We start from the raw sequence: 15,100 nt of genomic DNA, 5'->3' as shown, positions 1-15,100 counted from the left end.
AAGAAACTTGCAACGCGGTAAGGGCGTGAAACAGCCACAATTCCCTTCCAGGGAAGCAATGGATAGGATAAATCTGTTTTCCAAAGAATTGGAAGAAAAAGAAATATTTTTTCTACCTTTTGGATCAGTTTGGGTCGCTGGTCCAAATTTTCCGTACTTAACACGTGGTTAATTTCGCGTACTTTCTTTTCTGCAAATTTCTGACAAAGATTCTTACCATGTCAAGCATTTGGCGCCTTTGCTGCGGTAGACGAGGCTCCTGTAGACCCTCGAGAACAATGAGAAAAAACGCATTTTTGCCAGATTACAAGGGGCCAGAGGACTCTATCAAGAGAGGTGCAAATTTGGCACGCAACCCGGCAGGCAGAGGAGTCCGTTTTGCTTTTGCCCACGTTGGCCATGCCATTTTTGCCATAAGTATGCGTCTTGAAAACCTCCTTGAGGAAATTCGTTTGTTCCAGGCGTTAACTTCCACCACAAGTTCTGGAACCCATGAATGATTACTACACCGGCTCTTGGGCAAGACCAAGTTCCCTTCTGGAGCATCCAATGGCTTTAAAATCGTCTTGTTTTCCCGATGCTGCCCGCCAGTTCAGCAAAATTTAGACCATTATTTGGGTTGAAACCATTGGAAAGTTAGCGTGTGAGAATTTTACACCATTCCAGAGGCCGAGAAAGATCTCCTTGGAGTAGAGGTTTTGATTGTGTCGGCTGCTTTTCTTGAAGCCTTCTTTGCAGTCGTCCCATGCTCGATCATAGAGTAAAAACTTTTCCTTTAAACGTTTATAACGGGTTGCTCGGTCCCAAAAGTAAAAATGAGGATGATTCCAAATGAAGCCGATCCACCTTTGAAGGTATCATTTTATCATTTTCTTTATCTATTTGATAATCCTAGAAAGTGTTGACTCATTTTTGGGATTGTTCTATTTATTTGGCCTAGCGGAGTTTGCCTATATGAGTGCGGCAACTTTTTTCCTTCCCGACCCAGCAATGCAGATAGCACCGTGTTCGGTGTTACGGATTTAGCAAAAGTTTGTAAGGTTTACACTGAAACTATACATTTTGTGACATCAGCTACTGCCACGTTTCGGAGGCAGCGGTGTTACAGTGGAGAGTCTCGCAGCCCTATTTCTCTCTAGAAGTCTGGATTTGAAACGTGCAATTCCCAAGAAAACACAAAGAAATGTTGAGATAAGAGAAAATGATACTCCAATGCAAGAAGAGTTGCAAAACGATAATGGGCTACTGGATTTCAAAGGTTTGCCAAGTATAATTTTTTTTTTCCTTCTTACTAAGCGGTTTCTGTTCTTCATCTCTTAAATTTCGTGGGGTTAAGTAAAAAGTATGTTATTCTCTTTTGTTCTGTACCTTTATCGTTTGTTTTAGAGAGTGATTAAAATAAAAGTGAAAACATCTGTTTTTTTTTTTCTCTGTCGCTTTTGTTTTAGAAGTGCAACTGACGACACATTTCTTTTTTCTATAAGAGGGTGCAGCGGGCCTTCCCCACTTTGAACAGGGGAAAAAAAACCCACCCATTTACAAGCGAATCTTTTCCCTTTGAGAGCCGGTGCCAAAATTGCTTTATTCTCTAGAATGCTTAAAAACGAGTTAGGCTCCGCCGAAACCCTCGGGGGCTTGGCGGAGAGGTTTATTGCAGGCGTGCCTCTTCACAGATGGTACGCTTTGCTTTTTCCAGATTCGTGGGGGAGTAAAAGAAAACCGGAAGTTGTTGAAAATTCCAGAGCGCCTACAATCGTGCAAGTGGAAAATCGGGATGTTCACATTATCTTATTGGCATTCAACGGCTGCGTTCCCCAACGTATTGCCCATCGAAATAAAGAACGTCCTATCGCAAGGCACCGCTTAAAAAATAACTTTTAATTCCTTCTTTCTGGCCATAGCGGGTTGCCGCGGGTATTCCCCTTAGTATTGCTAACGCGTCCGGAGTGGTTACATGACAACTCTGTGAATGGGTTATCACATGAGTAAAAGTTTTCACTTTTTCTGAATTGGGGATAGAGTTTGGCTTGCGAGTGTGTGTGGGAAGGGGCCCATCAGCGACATTGGCATTTGGATGCCGGTTATAATGAACAGAACCACATCCTCCCTTCCCATGTTTTAAATGGTATTTGCAAAGCTTATTTATGTCATTAATTTTTTTCCATTTTCTCCTATTATATCCCATTTTTTCCTTCTTTCTCTCCTTTATAGGGTGTTTCCGACAGCGCGACCGCAGAAAACTATCAGCGAACGCGCCCCTTCAGAACAACTTCCCCAACGCTTATTCCCATTCTTATTTATTGGGACCGCCAGAGTTAATTTTTAAACATTTTTTTTTCTTCTCTGGCCTTTTGGCGGTGGGGCGCATTGCAGCGTAACATGTTCCTCTCCCCAGATTAAAAAAAAAAAAGACGGTTGGGCGCCGTCACGCATCTCTCGGCGAAACGTTGGACGTTTCTTAAATACGAGCAAGCCTCCTCAAACCGGAGAGAGCCTCGCCAGAAACAGCAAGCCAGCGCAGACCCAAGGAGGATTGAATAAACCTTTTTTTTCTCCGTTTCCCAGAGTTTTTTTGATACGGATGCCCCAGCTTCCTTCTTTGGAAAGGCTAAAACGTTTTTCTTATGAATGGGTTGCTGGCTCCGGGATTCCCCCTAGAAATTTCGGGGCGCTACCACTTTCCATCGCCACTCGGGAAGCATTTGAAAAGAATGCCTCTGTAAAAAAAATATTGACTCTTTAAGGCCCTATCCTCAGCAAAGTTTTAGTTTTCTTACATAAAGAAGTTTTCCAGAAGAAGTTCGGTTTGGCCTCTGGCGAAAATGCGCGGAAACCAAAAACAATAGCCCGTGAAACGAAGTAGGCTAAAGAAGAAACCCAAGATGGCCCCACCATCTTTTAATACAACACTTGTTCCAGCACCGCTGGTGCGGCGAGAACCCCCAAGATGCCGGTAGAGCCGCCCACCCTGTGGCAGCATTGAAAAGTGTACCGCTTTTAACCGTTGGCCTCTTAGGAACCTCGTGCCTTGGGGCGTTTTGGCGGGGCGGGGCCGAAGAAGAGCCGAACAAAAAAACAACAAGGCCCACATAAAATGGAAACCCCGTTCCGTTTTCCTATTCTTTGGTGGGGCTACCATCGTCACCAGCCACGTTTGTACGCAAAAAAAAATTTCCTCTGCGTAGAGCCGTTGGGGAACAATTTGCCGCAGGCCACACCCCAAACGAAAACAACGCAACCCAACAACAACGCCCGAAGCCCCAGAGGCAAACCCGTGGGAATCGCCAAATTTCTGAAGATCTTTAAGGCTTTGGTGTGCCCTCGGGGGTTTCCAGTGGTTTTTTCGGGTTTCCCCGTGCCGGGGGCGCGTGCGGGTGGCGGGGGCGCCGCGGTGATCCTTCTGTCTCGTGCTTTTTCTTTGCCGCAACAACCCTTTTGGTATGACCAAACGTAATTATATCATCAAAGAAATCGACCCACAACTGGGGATTTTATGGTTGCGGAGCCGTGGTTATCATGACTCCAACGCTTTCTCCATCCAGCGAACTTTAACCGGTTTATTCTCTCTTTTCGTTTTTGGCATTCCTTGCGCCAATCGTGTTTCTCTTTTCCTTATTTAGCATGTGTAATCCATACATCAAACTTTCCATGGCGAAATATAAAAGAAGCGTCACCAAAGAACAAGTGCAGGTGCAGAAAACGTGCAGTTCTTCAGCTTTCAAAAAAAAAAAAGAGTTGGCACCACACTGCATCAAAGAAACGCAAAGGGTCCTACAACGACGCTGGGTGAGGAATTGTCTGCTGCAAAATGTTTGGCTTTGAGACTTTCCGTATTACCTGGCGCCATTCTCTTTCCCTTTCACACTGTTGACGACTTCAAGAAAAACTGTAATTTTTACGGAATTATTTTCAATATTCTTGCTATTGTAGCGCAATTTTCGTTAATTAATACCAAATGGTCCCATTTTTTAGTTACTATTTTTCTTTATCTACGGCAACATGTCCCACAAGAGAAGGGTAACGAGGAACCCATTTTGTTGGATAAAACGCTTGATGAAGCTGCGGGGAATTCCATTCCAATTAAAGCACACCACCCAGAAAGGATCGTTGCGAGCTTTATTGGGTTTTAATGTGGGGGCCTTTGGTCCAGCACATTCAAAGAATCAGCAGATCAAAAGGCACCCGCGCATTATCCCAATTCCTCACCCCGCTTTATGGGAAAAACACTCCTGAAATACATTTCTGGGAGAAATTGCCCGCCCTTCTCCAACGATCGCCCGGCCGACGCTAACACGCCACAGGCGGCTTCTTTTTTGGGGGTGAATCTTCAAAAAGCTTTTAGTACCTTGTTGGCGTTTTATCTTGAATTTTCCCTCTTGTAAAGCGCCCGTGCTTTTGAAAAGTTTCCAGGGGCCCGTTTCTTGCCTCTGGCAATTGCTTGGGAAAAAGCTGTTCGCTTCACTTTTCCCCGAACCCACACCCTGCCGGCAGCCAGAAAGAAAGGGGTAGGAAGAAAAGATGGCAGGAGTAAATTCCAGAGGGAACGGGTGCAAAAGGGGAACAGGCCGGGAACAAAAGAAATAAAGGATGGAAACTCCCATGGGGCGTTCCGCGCGGGCCGCGGTGGTTGTTTTTTTTTTTTCCCCGCCACGGAAACCCTCCACAAACCGCCAAAGCGCACCAAACCCAACAACAACCACCAAAAAGAATCAAAAAGGAAAGCCGCATCGTTCTCTCATTCCTTAACTTGCACACACTCACCGCAAAGAATAGACGGAGTTAAGGCTTGACAAAAAAAAAAATGGAGGGGGTGTGGGGCAACCCCTTGGCGCACGACCGCCAATAAAGCAATGCGTCCCTTATGCCCCGAGCCAAATCGCTTCCTACCCACCCTGGCCGACAACCGAATCTAAAACATATTGAGTCCAAAAAAACACCTACTTAAACTAATTAGCTTTAATCAGAAATGGGGCCGCAAAGTTTTCTAATAAAGGTTGGCTCGCGGGGCTCCGTTTAGATAACATGCAACATGACTAAAGCGAAGAAGATTTTTGTGAACACAGCGCGCATGCTTCTGAATATTTTCTCTTTGATCGAGATGAAATCTGCCATTTCGTAAGAAGGAATCTACCCACAAACATCATTCCCTAACGAGATGTCTAAAGAAAAAAAAATACACAAAAGCTCACCTACGCGCAAAAAAGAGCATGTGTAAACCAAAACTCCCATACGCTACCGCTGATATGCTCTTTGATCTCGCAAAACCCTTAGTGTCTCACCCTTTCATCATATATGTATGAAAACGCATCTATCAAAGTAGAAATTCCATAATCAGTAGTCTGGCGTGTAAGAAAAAATACCACAAGAAAAATTCCTAATTAGCACACCGCCCCTTTGACAAGACCAGTATCAACGGCGAGGTTTTTAATGAATTAAAGGCTCGCTTTATAGTCATTATCGATGGCACTGTTGAAATTAAAGAAAAAAGCTAGTATAAATTGCACCGTTGGATCTTACAAGTATAGTTTTGAATCCTGTGATATGCCATTGGATCCAGAATAACATAATTTCCAGCGACCCTCACGACAGCAACCCCAACCAAAGTGACAGAGCAGAGACCCACATAAAAATTCCTTTTTAACCATGACCATTCGCCCGCCGAACCTTGCGCTTAAGAATTCGTTTCTGCCATTCTGGAGACTGTGGAAAAGACTTATAAAACCAGATTGGGCGAGTTCAATGCCCCGTGTCGCTTCCATTGCGGGTTCCCCACCGCCCCGACAAGGAAAGGGTTTTAGGCATTTCTCAATATCCTTCCAGCCGCGGCAAGAGAGTCCAACGAATATCAAAAAGTCCATCGCCATTTATAGACCCCTCAAGCGTAAAAACGTGATAAATGCAGGCTTTGGGTTCTTTTTTCTTTCAACCCACAAAAGAATAGGGAAAGCCGTGGCGATTCCCAAACGCATTCATGCAAAACATTCTCTTTACCCACCCACAACTGAAAAGACAAACACACTCAAATTTCCTTCCCAGAATGGAGAACAATATTAGGCAAAGGGTGTTTTCAAACTTCTGAGGGAAGAAAACCTGAAAAGTTTTGTCGTCGTTGGGGTTCGGATGGCCCGCCGAAAGTCCACAGGAATCAAACGGTAAACACCATCACGTGGGGAGCCCTCTAAAGAGAAATTAAAATTACACCTGCAACAACTGCTTGCCCAGAAATTTCGTTTGTAAGTACCTTGGCGGTATTCTCTGATTTTAGTTCGCCCCCTCCTCTTGTCAAAACGGTTTTGGCATATGGGTGATGTGCTTTAAACGCTCGTCCCTTCCAAGAACCTTCTTGGTTTCTCTTTTTTTTTCTTTATGGGCTTGTAGTCGGCCAATTGGCTTCACAAGATCTGAAATTGAAGTCAATATAAAAATAAACTAATTTGTGCTCCGTGTCTCAGCGACCGGTCTTTGAACAGCCAATGACCTTGGTAAGGATGTTCTACCTTATCGTGGTGCCAAGGTTAAGTAGTTGAATTTATTCAAGGAAACTAAAAACATTCACAATATATTTTGAAGGAGGTGGTCTCCTTAAAAACCAAATTCTTTTTATTTTTTCTTTTCAATACATGCGATCTTTGGGAATGCTATCCCCTTGGTGGCGTTTGGCCATCGAGAGTTGGAGCCGATGTCCATTATCCCCTATTATTTTGAGGGATGCCATGGGCCAGCAAATTCTCTTTCTTGAGAGTTTACGGGTTCATAAGCTAAAAACGTCATACAGCAACGGGGCAAGCAGAGTCGTACTGGGACAAAACTTTATCCAAGAGGATCCTGTGACGCGTATCAGCGTACCATCAGCAGCAGTTTTCTTTTACATGATTCACTTTAGTGTGAATGCTGCTAAAAAAGGGAGTGGCACGGACCCTAGAGATAGTAACAATTATGTCCTCTAGTGGGGGAAATTAGATCAGCCGCTGAGGAAACTCAGAGAGGCGAAAAAAATCCATGTTCTGCCACCTAAGAGATCCATTGTAATTTCATTACCAATGCGTACTTCCACTGCGCAATGGTAATAAAATACAATAAAAAAAGAAAAATAAATTAATAAATAAAAATTATATACATATATCTTTATATATATATATATGTATTGCTGTTGATGGATTGCGCCATTGGAGTAACATCCATAAAGCCACGAAGAAAAGAAAAAAAAGCCAATGGGGAACTCCATTTTGGTTTTCCTCGCTAAAAAAAAATAATAAAAATAAAATAAAATGGCGGCCGTGTATCGGCAGATCTGTTTTAAGCACTCGATGATAAAAACAAAGAAAATTACCCCCGTTAGAGAGCAGGCCGCCCGCAGCGGCGTAAAACGCAGCATTGAAAGATGCCAAAAGAGATATGGATGCCCACAAAATGGGATTGACCAACCGCCGTTAACCCCAGAACAATCTGCACTTGCCGTGTTTCGATTGGACCTTTGGCTCGTGCTACTTTGTGGTGGCGAAACCCCGCGTCACATCGCTAATTCAAGAAAAAAAAAAAACGGTGGGTAAATGAAATGCACGATCATTGAATGAAGCTAAGAAAAAAGAAAACACCACTTGATTTGAAGAAAACCAGGCGCTCGCGTGGGTCGGCTGATGCCTCTTTACACGTTTCCTCCTTGGTGTAAAGTGGGGGCGGCTGGAAAGGTTGGAAAAAATACAAAGGCATCGTGGTTGGCCCGGCACCCCGCCATTCAAGCGCTAGGGTAAGAAAAGATTTCGCCAAGGGCAGACGGGCCAGACGCGGTTTCACACCGATCACCATCTATTTCGGGCAAAGCCCCCACAAAAACAAAAAAAAAAGACAGGAGGTTTTGCCGGCATTCGAGAGGGGTGGAATGCGGAATTGCTTTTTTTTCCTTCATTTCTTCTGTGTTTTTTGGTTTATTAGCATCGCCAACGCCGCCGCAGCCTTTGAAAATAGGGGCGGACGTCAATCAAAGAGTGACGATATGTTTTTACTAGCTTCCTGGCTTGGGATGTAAAATTTTTGAAAAAAGAAAAAAGATAATGCCATTATTTCACCCAAAGCCCACCAGTACAAAAGTTCAATGCCATTTTTTTCTCCCTACCCCAGCATTTCCAAACCTTCGCTTAGTTTGCATGCTCCTAAGTGAATTTGCTTTTTTTCTGTTTTAAGGGAGAAAAAAATACCTGGCACATTTGCCGTTGTAGGGCGCCAGGGATGATCCCACCGCTGCCTTAAATCGAGCCACATGCCCGAGTTGTGGCAAACGATCAACTTTAAGAGGTTAAAAAAGTGTGTAAAAAGATTGCCAAAGTCATGGCACAAAAACCTTTTTATTCTTTCTAAAGGTTGGGAATGGGATCGATGCGGTCCCTCTATTTTATTTTTCACGCTGTATCCCGGAACACCGGCCTACCCTACTAAAATTCAGGTGGCAGTAAAGTGTGGCATTCGTATATAGTTCATGGGTCAAGAAATTTGACTTGGTTTTCTAGGGGCTGTTTCCCTTGGAAAGATTCTTGGTTGCCGGCGGTAACCTGAGGAAACCCGAGAGCCAAAACCCAGTCAGAGCGAGAAGGATGAAACCCACCACAATGGTTAAACGGATTGAAAATTCCAAAAGAAAACGTTTATGAGGACGCCGGCAGCGTAAAACCAGTAGCCGGATAAGGGACCGGCTAGTTGCTTTCACCGCTTTTTGCAAAAAAGCCTCTAGAAAATGGAAGGAAAAAAAAATTTTTTTTTTAATGTTATCCTTTGGTTTTTCCAGACTGCTTGGTGGTCCGGGATGGGGTATAAATTCTCTTTCTTGGCGACAGTTTTAAGAGACGTCCTTATCCTGCAATTTTCTTCGAGGGCTGGTTTCTGGTGCGACTTGCTGCCTGGGTGGGTGCTTCTTGCTGGGTCGGTGTACTACCTTTTTCTTTTCAAACATGCACCGCGATTACATTCCCTTTTTTTTTCCCATCGCACTACTCTTTACCTATCCGCTTCAATCAGATTAACCCCAACCCCCGTCCCTATTCCCCAGAATGAGTCCCAGAACCCACTCAAAGACAGAAAAAAACTATTTTTTTCTTTTTTACAGAGAAACAGCAAAAAAAATATTTGGGGGAGTTAAGGTTTTCATTTTCAATGCCTTGACTGTAATGACTGCACAGAAGTGCTAACTCATTGTTTTTTTTTCTTTCGTACCATTGGTTTAAGCCAATTGTTAGGAACAGTCTTTCCTTTGGCGTGTCATTCGCCAATGGCCCAATACATCCGTCGGTATCAGGTGGTGTGATGTGTGTTATGGAGATGGCCGTTACCTTACTTTCAGCTCTATTATCCGCATCAAGTTTATATTTAGCCATGATATAGACGGGAATAATCATTCTTTTTTGCAGTTTCCAAAATGAAAGAAAGAGAGAATAATACAGGTAAATCTCCTTGTACCTTCTGAGAAATTTGATAAAGAAGAGATTGTTTTTTAGTTGAAGGGTGAAAAATATATCTCTCCCACTCAGGATTCTGCTTTTCCTCTTTCTAAGTTCTAACAGAAAGGGATTTCTAACCTAAACCACATGGGCAGCGTTTTCCATTCCCATACAATAAAGGTTTGGAATAAAGACAGAACAGATGCCTATGAATGGAGTTGGGCTTGCGAACGAAAAAAACCCACTAGGAGTCTGCACTAAAAGTTGCAAATTCATCAGTCCACCTTCCCTCCCCTAAAACCCAAATGCTACGCTTACATCCATTTAAAAGGGCTGCTCTGCAAAGGTGGACCTCGGTTAAAAGGCGCAGGCGTCAACCCAGAACCACTGACATAGTTGCGCCACGGCGTGTCGATAATGACTACCAAGATGCAAACATTAGAGAACGGATACAATTCGCAGGCAGATAAGACACCTCAACACCAGATGTAGCACTCCCTAAAGAATTTCTTGCGATCAATTGGTTGGCACGCCACCCCCCCCCAATTGGTCAAAGAACGCATTATTTTTTTTCGATGTGGCTTTTGGAGATTTTGATTTGGTAGCTACTTAAATATCATAGTTCTCCCGGACCCCATTTCCATAGTAGAAGGCTAACCGGCCTAATTTCCAAGAAAAAAAATAAACAACTTTGCAGAGACTTTGGGGTATTAGAAGCCAGAAAGAAATATAGAGAGAAACATCGCATCTGACATCGGAATGGCTGAGAGGTTATCGGCGCCGCTGGGTAAACGTGAAGAATCTTCTTTCTTAACCCGTACCTTGGGAGCAAAATGCATCCCTCACCTCTCGATTAACCCTGGGTGATGGGAAATAAAAGGTTGTAAAATTATTTTTGATTTACCTAACTTCTAGAAGTACGAAAGGTTCAATTGTTTCAAGACGCATCCGCCACCATCAGATGCCACATTTCTGCATCATAACACCCAATACATGATACCAATATGGAATCTGGGAAAAGATGCTGTGCAGACGAATTTGCTAAAATAATATATAACCCGGATTGCTCATCCATAAAACTTTACGGCAAGGTAATGAAACCATTCCCCAAAACCCAATATCAAGAAACGCCGAAAAACCATTAAAAAAAAAAAAAAAAAACGAATTTGATATTCAAGTAATTCTTCTATAAACCACTTAAACGTGTATAAGACCAAATTAAATTCCATCAACAGCAATCGTGGTCCAACGGCTAAGATTTCCGCCTTCCAAGCGGAAGACCCGGGTTCGACTCCCGGCGATTGCACGCTTTTCTAACGACGGTTTTTGAACATCGAACACAACACCGGTGCCCATTATCCTCTATTATTTTGAGGAATGCCATGGGCCAGCAAATTTTCTTCTTGAGAGTTTACGGGTGCATAAGCTACAAACGTCATACAGCACCGGGATCAGCAGAGTCGTACTGGGACAAAACTTTATCCAAGAAGATCCTGGAGTGCGTATCAGCGTACCGTCAGCAGCAGTTTCTTTTACATATTGCACTTTAGTGTGAATGCTGCTAAAAAAAGGAGTGGCAGCGACCCCAGAGATAGTAACAACTATGCCCTCCAGTGGCGGAAATTAGATTTAGCTGTTGGGACGACTCAGAGATGCGAGAAGAATCCATGTTCTGCCACCTACGAGATCCATTGTAATTTCATTACCAATGCGCACTCCCCATGTCCAACGGTAGTAAAAAAATAATATAAAAACAAATTGTATTTATGTATATTTATGTATTACTCTTGATGGCCCGTTCTATTGGAGTAACATCCATAAAGCCACGAAGAACAAAAATAAAACGTGGTGGTGTGGTGTGGAGTCCTTTTGGGGTGGGGGATATGTTTGATCGTACCCTCCTAATACACACCATGGTGTAAAAGATGTGTGTATTTGAGTGGATGTATTTTTTTTTTGCTGATAATTGGTGTGGGAGAAGAAGAGGCGAACTGGCATTCTGAGTGAAAAAATAAAATAATAGTAATAAGGATAAATAAAGGGGTAATGTGTGTGTGTGAGAGAGTAATTGTGTGTTGATTCTGTTTGTAAAGAGTGACATGGTATTACAGTGGTGTGTGCAGTCATTTTTGTTATGGTTGTGAGTGAGTGGGTTTTAGATTCCAATTGTGGTGTGTTGGTATAAATATTATGGTGACGCATTGGTGTCTTTTCTTTTTCTGTTTGGAGGTGTGTTGATTATTGTACAGTCTCTTTGTTTTGCTGATGATTTGTGGTATTGTTTTTGTATGTTGCCGGGCGTACACACTGTGTTTTTGGTGGGTTTTGGTGTTCAAACTGCCTGGTAATGATTTTATTATAATGAGAATACAGACACTTTGTTTGTGTATGAATGCCGAGTAAGATATTGGAGTGTGTGTAGAGACGTTTATTCAATATTGTTTTGATACCATTGGTTTTCCACTTCTTCTAAATTCAAGGTGTTGTTTCAATATCTGTGTAACTCTGGGTGTGTTTTGTTGTGTGAGTGGTTTGATGTTGTTCCCCTCATTGGTTGTGTTTGATTGCTGTTGTGATGTGTACTCTCTCTTTCTTTCTGTGTTGCTGTTGTTTCTCGATATGTTAAATGTGCGTCTACTTTTCTTCTTTTCCTCTTCTTCCTTGCTACCACAGATCCAAGCAACCCAGAGTGACAATTGTTACAACGATGTTCGTCCAACTGCGTGGTGTGCTGTACCTGTTGGTACTTCTGCAGTGCTGTGTGTGTGGGGTGCACTCCATTGGGAATGAAGACGATGCCTTGGTCCAGGAAAAAAAGGATATTGCACTGATGGAAAAAAAGATGAAGGAGTGGTTGGGTCGTGCGGACACGTTGCTTGCGGATGGAAGGGGATGTTATTCGGTATGGGAGGAAAAGGTGTATTTATCCGGTAATAATTCGTTGCGTGCAAAGGAGTCTGCCGCGGAAGTGGAAAAACATATTAAAGAAATAAAGGAGAAAACCATGCCTGCGGGGTCCGGTGAGAGCATCGTTATCAAATCAGGTGCCAGCAAGGAAGAGATAGAAGAATCGTTGCATAAAGCAGAAGCAGCAATACAAAAGACCGTGGATGCGGTTAAAGATACAATAATATCGGTCGAAGAAACAAAAAGGGCACAGAGTGCATGTTCTGTTTCGCGTGGTAACTTGGATGAAGTCGTGGGGAAACTCGGTGACGCGAGGGAGGCTTTTGCATATGTACCAAGGGATGTGGTACACGGATCTGCCGACAGAATACAGCTTGATGAAAAGAGTAAAAAGATATACGATGAGTTATCTTTCCTCAAAGGAAATTTCAGTGTTTTGGATCTATTGAGTGTGCGCACGGAGGGGGTTGCAACGGACCAGGCACGGCATTCGGAGAAAGCAATGGTAACAGCAACGGGGGAACTCGAAAATATTACACTGAGACTCAAGGAGGAGGAAATGGTTCAGGAACACAAGCAGATCAAAGAAGAAATAAAGAAAGTTGTGGACTCAAGCAAGGATGAGTTACAACAAGTCGTGGATTTCAGGGGAACGGATATTACGGAGACAGTTAAGGAAAATGCAATTGCGGATGTCAAAGAGAGGGTGACGAAAGCGGTGGAAGATGAGATTCGACGTACAACAGAAATGAAGAGACTGGCTGAAGAAAAAGCGAAGAGAGAAATAGAAAGACAGGAAAGGCTGGCTAGGGAAATGGAAAGAAAAGCTGAAGAGGGGAGGAGAGAAAAAGAAGAGCGGGAGAGAGTCGCTGAGGAAATGGCAAGAAAAGCCAAAGAGGAGTTGGAGAGAAAGGCCAAAGAAGCGCAGATCAAACAAAAGGAGGAGGAGGAGAAGGCAAAAACAGTCATGGCAGAGTTGGAGAGAAATTCCAGTGGGGCGCAGACAAAACAAAAGGAGGACGGCACCCACAGTCCAGCATTGGTGCACAGTCCCTTAACGTTGATTCTGTTGTGTGTGTTGGGCTGCACTCTCGTGTGCTGATCGGTGTTCCCATGACACAGATGCACAGTTAACCTTTGTTTGAGTGGACATGGATACTTTTTAAGAGCACTGTTCTTTTTGGTTGAATATCAGCCGTTTTTTTTTCACTTTGGTAAATCTCTTGTTTGCATTTTTAACTGAACACATCTGTTGGACTCCCTATGACACTCATCACATGACAAACCATCATTTTGTGAGGCAGGTGTCCTCTTTGTTTGTTCGCATTATTATCTGGGTTCTGCTGTGCCGCCATTCACTGTGTCCTCCTGGTGATGTGTGTGGGTTCCGTGATATTAATAACCATTGCTTTTACCCATGGGAATGGGATACAGTCCCAGTGTGTTTGAATTGCTGTGACTGCTGAAATGTGAAGAATGGAAGGATGTTCAAGACACACAAACACGCACACTACCAACCCTCCTTCTCTTTGTGTGTGTGTGTGGACTGTCATCATGTGTGCATCATTTCCACTGCTCACCCTGTACGAAAGACACACACACACACATACTGCAGTGAATTGTGTTGCTTGCCTTATTAACATATTTACATGGTGATCACAGCTTTCTTTTTGTTTTGTTTGTTTTCATTTTATTCTTTTTCCTTGTGTGTGCGTGTGTCTTTTATTATAATTTCATTGCACGTTATGTGCATCTGTGTGTTGCTCTCTTTTCGTTTCCGATACACCTTGTGTATCTTGTGTGTTCATTTCTATGGAAAGATTCTTTTTTTTTCATTATTTGCAAACTGCTGAACTGCTGCAGGGACATCAAGAATAAAAGATATGGGCACGGCACGTTCAGTACGGAATGATTTTCCGTTGTTGACCTTGGAGTGGATTGGACTGTCTCCAGGCATCGCAGTCACAGTAAGTAATGAATTTCTTTTTTTTTTTTTTTCTTTTGCTCTATTATTGTGTCTGCCTCACGCAGTCACTCTTTTTTTTTGCATTTTTATTTTGGTATAGAGATCGGTGGGTTGTAGGTGTTTGAGTGTGTCTCCATGTTGTGTGTTCCTTTGTGTGTTTGGGTTGCTACTCGCACCGCCCACGTTATGAAAACGCATTTCTTTGTTCTCGGCTTCTCTCTCGGTGTTGTCACTCACGGCATTGCCACAAACATATTTCTGCCCTTGTGGTGTGGTTGTTTGTTGTGTGGCTTGCTTGAGTAACTGCAGCCTGCGGGGATGTGGAGTGAGACTGTTCCGCTTCGGCTTCACGTAATGGGTCTGCTTTTTTTCTTTTTGGGGTTGAGTTGATGTGCTGGTGTGTGTGAATGTTTCTCTCTGATGGGAGTGGCAACTGTGATTATTGTATTGTGAGTGCTTTGTGTGCTGTTGGTATCCTGTTGTTGTTGTTCTTTTCTTGTGTTTTTCTTTTCCTCTCTGTAGGTGTGTGACTCCGTGTACATTTTAGTGAATGCGGCAGTGCCTCTCTGACATGAGCATGTGAGACTGTCATTGTGTATGTGCAATGTGAGTGGGAAGGACACTTTGTGTTGCTGGACCACTCCACTGCGGCCTCTGTGGGGTTTGTGTAAGCGGCATGTTTCGCTTCGGCGGGGCTCGAGGGGCACTTTACGTCCCGAGGCGCTGAACCTTGAGGCCTGAAATATCATGCTCAGGGACTTTGAACTTGAGAGAAAAAGAAGAGTGAGGATGAGGAAAA

At 43.4% G+C, this 15,100-nt stretch overlaps 4 protein-coding genes across 4 annotated transcripts; all 4 read right to left on the bottom strand.

The window, feature by feature from the left end:
- Positions 1-1,846: 1,846 nt before the first annotated feature.
- TM35_000051110 (uncharacterized protein) lies at positions 1,847-2,185 on the bottom strand (the record flags this gene model as incomplete). Its single annotated transcript, XM_029022766.1, has 1 exon — positions 1,847-2,185. One exon carries the CDS (start codon positions 2,183-2,185, stop codon positions 1,847-1,849), a length of 339 nt encoding a protein of 112 aa, XP_028885581.1.
- A 588-nt stretch (positions 2,186-2,773) lies between these two features.
- TM35_000051100 (uncharacterized protein) lies at positions 2,774-3,091 on the bottom strand (the record flags this gene model as incomplete). The annotated part of the gene is made up of 1 exon (XM_029022765.1): positions 2,774-3,091. The coding sequence occupies one exon, from the start codon at positions 3,089-3,091 to the stop codon at positions 2,774-2,776; it is 318 nt and encodes a 105-aa protein (XP_028885580.1).
- A 1,111-nt stretch (positions 3,092-4,202) lies between these two features.
- On the bottom strand, positions 4,203-4,601 carry TM35_000051090 (uncharacterized protein; the record flags this gene model as incomplete). The annotated part of the gene is made up of 1 exon (XM_029022764.1): positions 4,203-4,601. One exon carries the CDS (start codon positions 4,599-4,601, stop codon positions 4,203-4,205), a length of 399 nt encoding a protein of 132 aa, XP_028885579.1.
- Positions 4,602-5,513: 912 nt separating this feature from the next.
- On the bottom strand, positions 5,514-5,864 carry TM35_000051080 (uncharacterized protein; the record flags this gene model as incomplete). The annotated part of the gene is made up of 1 exon (XM_029022763.1): positions 5,514-5,864. The coding sequence occupies one exon, from the start codon at positions 5,862-5,864 to the stop codon at positions 5,514-5,516; it is 351 nt and encodes a 116-aa protein (XP_028885578.1).
- Between the last annotated feature and the right edge of the window lie 9,236 nt (positions 5,865-15,100).

This window comes from Trypanosoma theileri, assembly GCF_002087225.1.
Source record: "Trypanosoma theileri isolate Edinburgh chromosome Unknown TM35_Tth_5_V1, whole genome shotgun sequence".
NCBI lineage: Eukaryota > Euglenozoa > Kinetoplastea > Trypanosomatida > Trypanosomatidae > Trypanosoma > Trypanosoma theileri.
The sequence above is the reverse complement of the archived record's forward strand: the minus strand, read 5'-3'. Positions and strand labels throughout refer to the sequence as shown.